General features: G+C 39.9%; 1 protein-coding gene across 2 annotated transcripts in view; it reads left to right on the top strand.

The window, feature by feature from the left end:
- The first annotated feature begins 1,245 nt into the window (after positions 1-1,245).
- LOC140354622 (synaptopodin) overlaps positions 1,246-11,549 on the top strand; it is a 21,212-nt gene continuing 10,908 nt past the window's right edge. The window contains exons 1-2 of one of the 2 annotated variants that reach the window (XM_072439736.1): positions 1,246-1,372; positions 7,001-8,027. In XM_072439736.1, the coding sequence (XP_072295837.1) occupies positions 7,862-8,027 (166 nt within the window). In that variant the 5' untranslated portion in view covers positions 1,246-1,372; positions 7,001-7,861. Of the gene's footprint in view, positions 1,395-7,000; positions 8,028-11,549 lie in introns of both variants that reach the window. The other variant, XM_072439737.1, reaches the window with a different exon arrangement.

The following is an 11,549-nucleotide window of genomic DNA, read 5'->3' on the forward strand; positions in this document are numbered from 1 at the left end:
AAAGTCTGAAGCAATTGGAGCAGTGAACTTGCATCTTCTGGCTTTCAAGTACACTACTGGATGTTGTTTTTCTACATGCATTATTCATATTGGGTTGAACTTAGATCGATGCGTTCTCTTATTACTAAACCCCCTGTAACACATAATCATGAAACACAATTAAGTTAAAGCTGGGTTACCTGACCTTTATTTGGTGTACATTTTATGTATTCTCCCAAAACCAGGACTTTGTGACAAAAACTAGGCCACTGCACAAGGTCAAAGTATTTTATTTCTCGTCAAGCTGTAAGAAGGAGCCGAAAGCAGCGCACTGATTGGCTGTGGTTGTCCAACTACGTTTCACTGTAAAAAACTCTTCTAAAACTATTAAAATAAATGCATGAGGATATTAACAATGTGCCAAAGGGTTTGTGAGAGCTATAGTTACCTACATCCTTGTGTGAAAATCAAGTACCCAAGCTTTTAGTAAGCATTCCATTTAAGTAAAGTTTTAAATAAACTTGGTATTTTTACATACAATTCTTATTATTATTCCGCCCATGCTTTGGAATACAACCTACAAGTGCACTGTCCCCCTTCAGTAAACATAATGACATTAATTTGGTATGAATGTTATAGACTTGGACATCTCATTACCGGAGACAAAGTGTTTATACAATGGTAGTAAACCCCAGCACAGCAGCAGATGTGACAGTTGAAGCGTCTCTGGGATCTTTTGAATAAACAATTGTGTACAGTGATATTATGGACATGATCATCCGCGACATCCAAGAACACGTCCCTGCAGTCGCCGTGCACATCAAATATTAATATGACAAGCAACAGCCCTGGCCAACCACAACGCTCTGTGGAGGACGACATTGTATCCGAGATAAGATTGTTTTCCTGTGTTGTTACCCAATCTATTATTTAAAGTCAGCGGCGATCTCAAAAGCAATTACAGCGGCTTCAGCGTGAACGTCATACTCCAGTGTAGTTTTCTCATTGTATTTGGATCTCTCAGTCTGATGTGCTTACAGGCAAAGAAATGGGTCGAAAAAAGAGGAAGGGGGTTGAACAGTGAGGCCCACCGGTCCCTGTGTAGAATATGAAAATATATTATGGCATAATGTGTTCAGTATGCAAGCTGAAGGAAACCATATGAAAAGATCCCAGACAAAGAGCTTCTGTGTTCCAAGTGCCCCCCCCCCCCCCCCCCCCCCCCCCCCCCCAGGACAGAGAGAGGAGAGAGAGAGAGAGAGAGAGAGAGGAGAGAGGAGAGAGGAGGGCAGAGGTAGGAGGTGTAGGAAGAAGGGGAGTGGGCTTGGAAAGTGTGCTTGGAACAGAAAAGACCAGAACGAGCATTTGCAACTTCGCACATCCAGGAGTCCAGGTGAGCCGCAACAAAACTATTAGTGAGTCTGTTACTAAGTCCACAGAGTCGTTGGTGCACGTGTGTTATCTGCAATAGGGGGAAGCTGCTGTCTTTGTTTGCATGCTGACGGAGCGAAGGAAACTTTCTTAGGCTTTGTTTGAGTAGATGACAAACATCTGTGGAGGCTGCTTTCCCCCTCGGCGCTGAGCTGCAGATCGCAGGAGTTTTTGGGTGTCATTGATATATGAGCCCATTGTCCTGCGTGAACACTTGTAACTTTAGAGGCGATATCCAATTAAAAGAGCCGGCTTGAATGAGTGCATTAACTTACTTAAGTTTTATAAGTAATTGCTTCCTGTTAACACAACAGGTGAAAGCTGTTAAACTCTTTACAGGGGGCAACTTTGGGCTTCCCCTAAACCACATGTTGTCACATACAGACACATGCTGCCCTTTGGCTGCGGTGGTGATAAAAGTATGTGAGCTGGAAAGTGCAGAAAATCAACAATGTGTAGTGTTGTTTGATGATTAGAGTAAAAAAGGAAGCGGGGCAGTAGGCACATGTTTCTAGAGTCTAAAAGTATTCAAAAGGTTTACTACTACAGCAAATACCACTTTCATTGCTTCAACTAGTACTACAACTACTACTACAATTACTTCTACTATGACTACTTCTATTAAGATGTTTTTTTGTTTGTTACTTGCTTCATTGACTGTTGCTGCTTTTGTACATATTGACAAAGCGTCTGGTTTTTCTAGTCATGATGTGTTAATTGTTTTTGGATTATGCTGATTTTAAAGCTCATCTGTTGGCACCACATCATATGTACCTACTTTAACTATTTATCTTCGCCTCTTCAGCACCTGTGCCACTGATAGCAGGCTGCAGTAGAAGCTGAAACATCTCATTACAATGTTTTCTTGGCATGCTTTATGATTTTCTCGCAGTAGATTCCCTTGAACAGACTTTTGTGGACTCAGGTGCACAGCCCACAGTGGTTCAGGTGTCAATCATCAGTTACAGCACAGGCATAGGCATGTCCAACCATCGTGCCCCCCCACTGCAGCACACACTGCAATTTCAGAGCACTACCTAAAATTATTTCCGCTCTTGAATGTGTCTTTGTGTGCATTGAGTGGCAGAAAGCAAAACGCTCGGCAAAAACCTTTAGCGGCTCAATTATTTTTGCATTCCTCACTGTATAGTTTTCACAGCCTGGAGGTGGTTCAATCAGGCCCACAGTCAATGCCATGACCAGATGCCGCTCTGAAACTGATAGAATATAAGGACTATGGGTAGCAAGTAACATGACACGTTTATCAATTTCCTTTTTTGTCTTCTGACTTGTGTACTTGAGACGTTATTTGAAAGAAAAAAAAACACTTTTGTGAAAAATGAATGGAGAAATCATATTATTTGTCATGGACTTTGCAGTATATTCTCCAGAGAGAAGATTGTACACTGCTTTGGTGGTGGAGCATGTGAATGTAAACACACACCGTGCAAACTCCACACAAAAGCACCACAGGATCTGGGAATCAAACTGGACTATGGTCCTGTCATGATGGTTACATTATATAACTATATTGATTTATCACATATGTATATCATATATCATATCATATATCATATATCAATATCAATATATATATATATATATATATATAATAGATACCGTAGATAAGCTCAATATTTATTGTGCGTACCTTTTCTATGCACTATTGGGGAACTATTTTTATAATTACGTAATCATTTGAACTGTATAAGGTTGAACAATTAACATGTGACTCATATTTTCAAACTGCGAAAGGACAAAGTAGGTATTTAAATCCTCATAGCTCTCACAAACCCTTTGTATTCACCCTTTGTAGTCAGTTACCCCAGCTTTAATTACATTTGATTTTAAATGGTAACTTTTTAAATTTTTATAGTATTATTGTGTCATAAAGTAAACCTTCAATATTATAATTTCTTTCAATATTTTCATTTACAATATATCGCCATCTTCAAAATGTCTTATTGTAACAGGAAAACTACACTTATTGATCATACTAATTGTTGTAGTTATTAAAAAGACTGTTGTTACTGTTGATAAATACATTTTTTAGAAATCAAACCGTGACTGAGTTTATAATACAGATGTGTTATAAATCTTCTGAAAAAAAACGCTGTGGGGATCAAGTGAAAAATGAGTGCTGGGCTCGCCTGCCAAAACCATAGCTTTTGTGTGTCATCGCCATGGAGCAAATGCAAAGATAGATTAGCCGTCTGCCTAAGAACAGTGTTGATGATGTACAGGGACCGTGTGATTACACAGCGGAGCGGCCCAGAGGCTACCGCACTGTAAATGATACGGTTGAGCTGCGATCCGAGGGGTCAGGGAGGGGAGCATGGGACAGGTGGGCACCACTCACACCTTATGAACTGTGCAGTCGCGGAGGGAGGGGGTGATGTCATGTCCCAGCTATGGCGCGCAGCGGAGGCACACATTTTTTTTTATGAGAAATTTAATATCGGGGAGGATTGAGGATACAGAGAGATTTGGAATTTGAAGAGGCGATGCCAAAAAAGTGACAGGAGCAGTCAAAGTTAAAACACATCCCAAATATTCCATCATATTCAACTACTAAAGTCAACATACCCAATATGATAAATAAAAGTAAAGTTATGACATTAACTTCAAACTATTCAACTGCTGCATTTTTCAAATGAACACAGTCAGAATATTATTTTATGCCATCATGAAACAATACAATAGTGCATTTAGATATAGTTTTGGATTAAGATACAGGCATAAAACAACAATAATAACTACAATAATAATCTTCGTAACTCTCGTATTTCCACTTAAAATACCATGTTTGAGCTGAGGAAGTTATCTTTAAATAGCCGCACTGACATAAAGTTGAGGTCACATGACAATACACATCTGGGTCACGAAGCACTAGATATTTACAACATTAAAACAGCAGATGTATTAGCATTAGCAGAGTAATAAATAGATCTTGTTATATACAGTGAACTATCAAGAATAATATGGTGCACAGTGTGTCATTTTCTTCTAATAATACAGTCAACCCAATTTGGCACTCACACACGTACAAGAATCACCAGATACTGATTACGCACAAGACAGTTTGAGCCCAAATAACTCGCTCAAACTCGGTGCAAACTTCATCATCTTCTTTGTTCATATATTAAAATGAGTTTGAGTAAATGTCCATTTTATCGCTGGGATGAATTTGTCAAGGCGTTCGAGTTCAGCCCTGCTTCTCATGCCTCGCCTGGAGTATCTGCTCTGCGTCTGGCACTTAATAAATATTTAATCAAAGCCAACAAGCGAACCATATTTTCTCGCCTAATCCACTCAGCACACCTCCGCTCCCATTGATTAGAGTCAACAGCATGTGTTGAGAGACAGCAGGGACCAGAAAAACATGATGGGGCCTCTGTTTTTTGGGCTGAGGATTGAGCTCGCAGACACTGTCAGCCTCTGAAATCAGATCCAGATTAGAGTCACCACGGATCACACATCTGCACAAATCAAAGCGCCGTTGTTACTGCGTAAACAATGCAACGTCTTCTTCTCCCCGCACTTGTCACGGCCACACCGGGGAGCCAAACAGAAGACGTTTTTTTTTTGCATTTATTCATGTTCTTTCCCAAACTGAAGGTGCTTTGTTTGGTTTGATTGTGTTGAAAAGCGATTCAAAGCTAGTCCTGACTCAGCTGTTCATGTCAGACAGCAGTGGAGGATGTTGCACGCACTGGAACACCTCAGGAATGTGTGAAAAGGCATTTATAAATAATCATTATCTTCTTTTAGGATGATCCTTGTCAGAAATGAAGCGAGTCCTAGCACAGGGGAGCGCTAACACAGACTGCCTTCACTTAATGGCGTACAAATACCTTTTCAAAACAAGGACAAACAGTACTTTAATTGTACTCACTATATGCTTTTTTTAATGTCAATAATAGTCGAACCACAAAATATAATTAGGGAAAGATATAGATGCATAGAAGTGGATGGTTTTCAGTGAACAAATGTGATGTAATTGGTTGCCCGTTAGCTTAGCAACAGTTACATTGTGCACACCACTTAAAACCCAAAGTTGGATGGAGGTTCGACTACTATTTAAGACCTTAAGTAGCATGAATCTGGATGTAAAGCGTTTTTATTACATTTGCACGCACGGCTATCATCATTACACCTAATCACAGCCTTTCATCGTCAACGTCAAGCGAGTCCTTTCATTGCCAAACTTCTCTTGTCACTAGCGACATTTCATTACTTGTATATTGGAGAAGTAATACTATAACATGTACTTCTGTTTCCAAAATCAATCTATGCGTTTGCAAAATCACTATATGTCTGGCACAGGAGATTGAAGACCACATTAACTTGTATAAAAGCGCCTCCACGTTTCTTTCTTCACCTTTTCATCGTCACCGTCGGTTCAAGCAGAAATGTCTGATCTCATCTTAAACGCCCAGAATGGACCCATTATTTCCCTGAAAGTGGATATAAGTCCAGACGTATGCTCTTTTGGATGTCAACCAACGCGCACTGAAAATACTTTAGGCCATTCAAGCTGGGGTGTTTTAAAGCGGTGCTCGGATGCATACTTTTCACAGACAGGAGCCAGTTGCAATTTGTTGCAAAAGCACTTACAAAAAGGTTAGCTGTTTTGCACAAGCATGAAAGATACCACTTAGAATCTTGTGTAAATTGTGATTTTTAAAAAGTATATATCAGTATAGGCCATAACTGTAGTTGTTTTTCTTTTACAGTTTCAAAGTTATTGTAAAATAATAAAAGTACTTTCGTTAAACCTTGCATCAAAGGTGAACTATGTAACTTTTCTAATAGAACTCCTGCAAATGCTTGTATTCAATGAGATGTAATTACTTTGTCTAAATGAAGGCAAGTAAGTGATGACACTAAAACAAGATACATTCCAGGAGTCTCATTTATTAAACTTTGTGTGGCATTTATACTAAAACTGTATGTACAGACCAAACACAAACTTCCACAAACTCCGTCAAACTAGCTAACTACTCAAGTACTCATCTGTCTTTGCTCAGACCACCTTCTGCCTCTGAAAACTATTAAGTGCAAATCAGAGTCATTGACCATTTTTGGCTCAATTACCATCACAAACTTAACATACGCAACGTGTTTGTAAATCTGTCGAAATATGACACTGTTCACAGATGATATTTATGTAGTTTTGTGTAATAAAAATACTAAATTGAGTAAAGGCACGAGATACAAGTAAAACAGGTTTTGGACGGGTAAAAACACATAGTGCACCTTTAAACACATATGTTTCTTCCACTCAGTGTGGTGTTTCTTCCTACTAGTTGTGTTGGTATAGGTGTTGGCCTTTTATTGAAGGGAATGGATCAATTGCTGATCCCTGTATTGCTGTGTGTTGAATCCTCCAATGCAGTATTAGAATGTTTTCTTGATACAAAGCAACCGACATAAATGGCTTTAAGTGTGATCGTACTATTTCAAATGTTTACATAGTTTCAATATTCATTTATTAAACTGCAGGGAAAGTAAACATTAAGAACTTCTCTACTTACTCTAACTTTCAAGTGCCTGAGCTTTAACATAAACGTGTATGTTTCTTCTGCAGAGAGCTCGGACCACAGCAGATGACCTTCGCTGACCTTCTGTGCCTTTGATTCGTCAACAAGTCTTGAAGAAAGCCCTCCCATATCAAAACAACCCGGGCATCTCAACGACACAACTTCCAACTGTTGGATCTATTTCACAGCTAATCAAGAGAAAAACATTCCGCCCCGTAGACTTTTAATAAACAACAAAAAAGGGACTTTGAGATAAGGCCGAGCAAAACAGTGCACACAATTGGCCGACCTTTTCAAACTGAATTATTATTCGTCACATACACGGAGCAGCAGGAAGCCATCGTTCACACAGTTCCTCTTCCCATCACTTAAGAGTTATGATCTCCCAGATAAAGAAGCGAGACTATACGCCTTTAAGAAAAATAGAACTGGGATTGGAGGATTACTAGCGTGCAACTGAGACAAAAATAGAACCAGGAGGAGGAGGAGGAGGAGGAGACGAAGAAAGTCGAAAATTGTGCAAGTTAAATTGGCAGGTATCCATGGTTGCGCTGCCGGGGAGAGTTTTGGAGCTCGGCCTTGTGGGAGGTCCAAATAAAAAGTGAACTTCTCTGCGTAACATTGGACTGACTGTGAGGATTATTGCCGAAGACGTAAGCAGAAACTTGGGACTGAGAAAGAAAACAGCCAGAATTCAGTAGAAGCTACAGAGGAAATTGAAACTGAGAGTCTCTAGATTATCATGAGACAGCTGTTATTTCATTTTGGACTAAATCGTGTTTAAATACACACCGAGAAACCTGCTGGGAAGTTGAAAAGTCTTTTTTTTGCACCCAGAATTCAATTGGACTGACACAGGAACAGTGAAAACAAGGCAGTGCTTCTTCAACTCTTTTGGTTTGAACTACATGTTGGAGGTGGAGATGGAGCAAGGATACACAACTTTGGAAAGGGGTGTGAGCTGCCCGGGACGACTGAGAGAGCCTCCTCAGACCGAGCAGGATGCAGACTGCACCGATGCATCATGGGGCACGACATCTGAATTCAACAAAGACCAGATGAGCCGGAAAACAAGTGAGTGTTTGTTTACGGGGAGTTTTCCGTCGCTTAGTTTGGTAATGGCTTGTGCTGGTTCGCTTGTACAGTAAATTGCCAATGTTGTGTTAGCTTTGGGCTGCGTTTGAGTATAAGTTTTTACCATACAAATCTAAGGACACGGACGTAACGTTGGTATTGATAACGTTGACGTGAATCCATCAACATCAGCAGGAGGTGTGAAGCCAGAAGCTGAAGACAGTGCTCTGTTTGAAGCTCTGTTACTCAAGTTTAACTGTCATCTGAGCTCTGTTTTAACAAATTCTGACCATAAAGAGATGACTTAGTTAAAAGTAGAACAGAGCTGATATGTGCTGTTAAACAGGTTCGGTTCAAAAGATGTTGCAGTCAAAAGCTAGTTAGCATTAGCAAACGGACTTGGTTGAAAATCAAACTCCATTATGGTGTATTATAACGAATGGTCATAATGATCACAGGCTTCAAACCATTTTTAGACGTGTCAGGCTGTTTTTGTTTGGTAATGATGGAGCTATCCTGCAATACATGAAGCACTGCAATATATCAATAGATGCATCAGAAAGCGTTTTTTAAATAAGTTATAGAGAATGTTATACAGTATACGGAGTAACTATGACATATTTGGTGAGTTGTAAGTTGTTTTGACCTTAATATGGATAAACAGATCATATTTTATAAACCTCGATATGTAAATTGAGGGGTCCCGACATTGCAGGGCCCAAGAGCGTTGCCCGTTGTTACGCCCCTGCACATACAGCCACAGACCCATCCTCCGCAGCGCAGTCTGATACAGCAACATCTGTTTCCATGCTGTAAAGGTACAAGACTCTCTAACGACTATGGAAATGCAATCATGCATGATCGCTAAAGGGCAGCCACAGCCGCTGACAATCACCGGAGAAACTAGTGGGAAAAGCTCTTTGGAAACTTATTCGCTTGACTTTCACATCTGTCAACTCCCACGTTAAGTCCAGGGAAAAGGCCAGGGTCTGTTAAAATAGAAAACACTGGGCTTCAAGACAAAACATGGGGGACTTACTGAACAGAAGAGGTGATGTTCATAACACTACTGTGCAAAAGTTATTCAAAAAAAGACAACGAACCTCTCACATACTCTATGATGTTTTAGGCTCAGACTGAACTCACACTTTTTATAGAAGTTGTTGTGAGGTTAAAGCTATTCCTGCAGCACCAAAACCATCATATCTGACAAAACACTCGTAAGGTTGTTGGTTAGATTCCCACTCCGACCCAGATTGTCAAACCAATGGAGATTTTGAGATGCTAAATGCTAAAATTAGCCAGTATTTAGCATTCACCTCACCTGCAACAAAAATGGAGGATTTCTATGGATTTTTGAGGTTCCATCCAGACAGTGGTGGAAAGTACAAAAGTAAAAGTAATGCACTACATACATTTTGCAGTGAATATACTTCTTGATTTACCACATTTGAGAGCAGGAATCTGTACTTTCTACTCCATTACATTTTTGAACTGGACTTTTCAGGTTTAAGGGATTAGTTGTAGCACGACATTCTGCATAAAGTTTTTGAGTTAAAGTACCAACTTTGAGCACACAAATATGCATAAAATGTACAAGAAAAATATAATCAAATTTTGGCTGCTGATGAATGAGCATAATTCTTTATCAAAATGACCACATATAGCACCGTAATAGTTCTCTTTACTTTTTACTCTTTAACTATGAAACATTTTTAAATGGGTTTTCAAAACTTTTATTTAAGTAGATTTTTAGTATGTGCTATGTGTACTTCTACTTAATTAACACAATTGAGTGCTTCTTCCACCACTGCATCCCGAGCTCTCTTCCAATCACACTTTGTGGTTTGTGGCATGTGGTCAAATCTTGCCCTCCATCCACTATTACCCTTCAGACATTGTACACAGCAGTTGAAAGTTGCACAAAGTAACGATACCAGCAATGTTTTATATTTGTTTCTTCTACTGGGTTTTCTGTGCCTCGTGAGACCCACAAACAGAGGGTCTCCAAACCTGTGGCTTCACACAGTGAATGTGTCTCTCCATGTGGCTTCACACAGCACCCACGGGGGCTGCTGCTGTCACCCGCTCGCCCCAGAGAAAGATAACATCCGACAGGGTAATCTGACCTTTCATACACAAATACAAGAGCTGGACTCCCGCTCAAATCCCCCTGCTTTTGTCTGTGATTTAGGAGCTGATTTTGGCCTCACAGGGGGAGGAGGGGCTGTAGTGAGGTGAAGAGGGCAATGGTAAAAATTCAATACATGACACTGGAGTGACTAAAACCGGAAAGTATCTCTGACTAAGTGGTAATATAATTCATCAGTACTTTGAGTGTTGGGGGGAAACACATTAATCATCGTACTGACCAAACTTAAAGTCTACACAGTCATTAATTTGTGTCTATTCTACCTCCGGCTCAAAGTAACTATCCAGAAACCATGGAAAGTTGGAAAGTGTGGGAAAATATGACTTTTTCAACAATTTCCATGATTTGCCTTCCAATGTCCAATGATTAATTTTGAATTCCTGACCTTATTCTGTCCATTTAGGCTTGGGACGTTTGTAAACCTTTTTCTAAATTAAGTTTATTTCATTGTACCTTTATAGTGGGCAGGCTACCACTCTCTTGTCACCATTGCTTTACCTAAAATGTCCAACAACATGACATTAAATCTGTCTCTACCTCTATAGAGACATTACACAGGCCAGGTTTGTGGAAAGGCAACTGGCTCATTGTAAGATTGCTGTTTTGTCAAGGTATTTTTGGGGAATAAAAACGTGATTGAACACATGCAAAATAGAAATGGTTACAGCCCACCACACAAGGAGGTTCTCATTTAAACATTGCTTTACGAAGAATTATTACCAAAACTCTATCTTAACTATGCAGCCTCTTCCTGCAAAGATAAAAAAAACCTATACAAATTCCTGAATCCTAACTGTGTTCAAGATACAAAACAAAAGGTCATTCTGGGAACGTCAATCACTATTATTGATGCTCTATGAGTTTTTCATCTAAATCTGACCATTACTTTTGCAAACACATCCAAATAAAGTATGTGGCAAAGCTTAAGACATCACACATTTACGTTGAACTTGACTGTTACATCTAACACACTCGTTTTTCACATGTTCCAGTTGTGGTGCACGGACAGGAAATTCCTCTCTTGCCCTTGTACGCACAAGAGGGTTCAAAGACGCCAGAGTGGTGCTAAACACAAGTCACTCATATAACCAGACAAAGTGCAAGGTCGAAAGTCAGCAGGGGTCATGACCTTTTGGCCTATCTCAACTTTAGTCTGCACACGTATTGACAACTCAAGTATCTGCAGCTCCTCTTTCCCACATGAAAGCCTCCGACATGGTTCAGACACTTGTGGCCATTCGAAGGGATAAGCAACTCGATTCTTGTCATTGATTGTACATCTCTTCTCAAGTGTCATAACAAAGTGGGGAGTGAGCAAAGCAGCCTAAAATATCAATACTGTTCTAAAAGTCCCCAGGTAGCAGTCGGAG

This window comes from Eucyclogobius newberryi, unplaced genomic scaffold (genome assembly GCF_026437365.1).
Source record: "Eucyclogobius newberryi isolate DKJ021-1_F unplaced genomic scaffold, fEucNew1.0.hap1 SCAF_11, whole genome shotgun sequence".
NCBI lineage: Eukaryota > Metazoa > Chordata > Actinopteri > Gobiiformes > Gobiidae > Eucyclogobius > Eucyclogobius newberryi.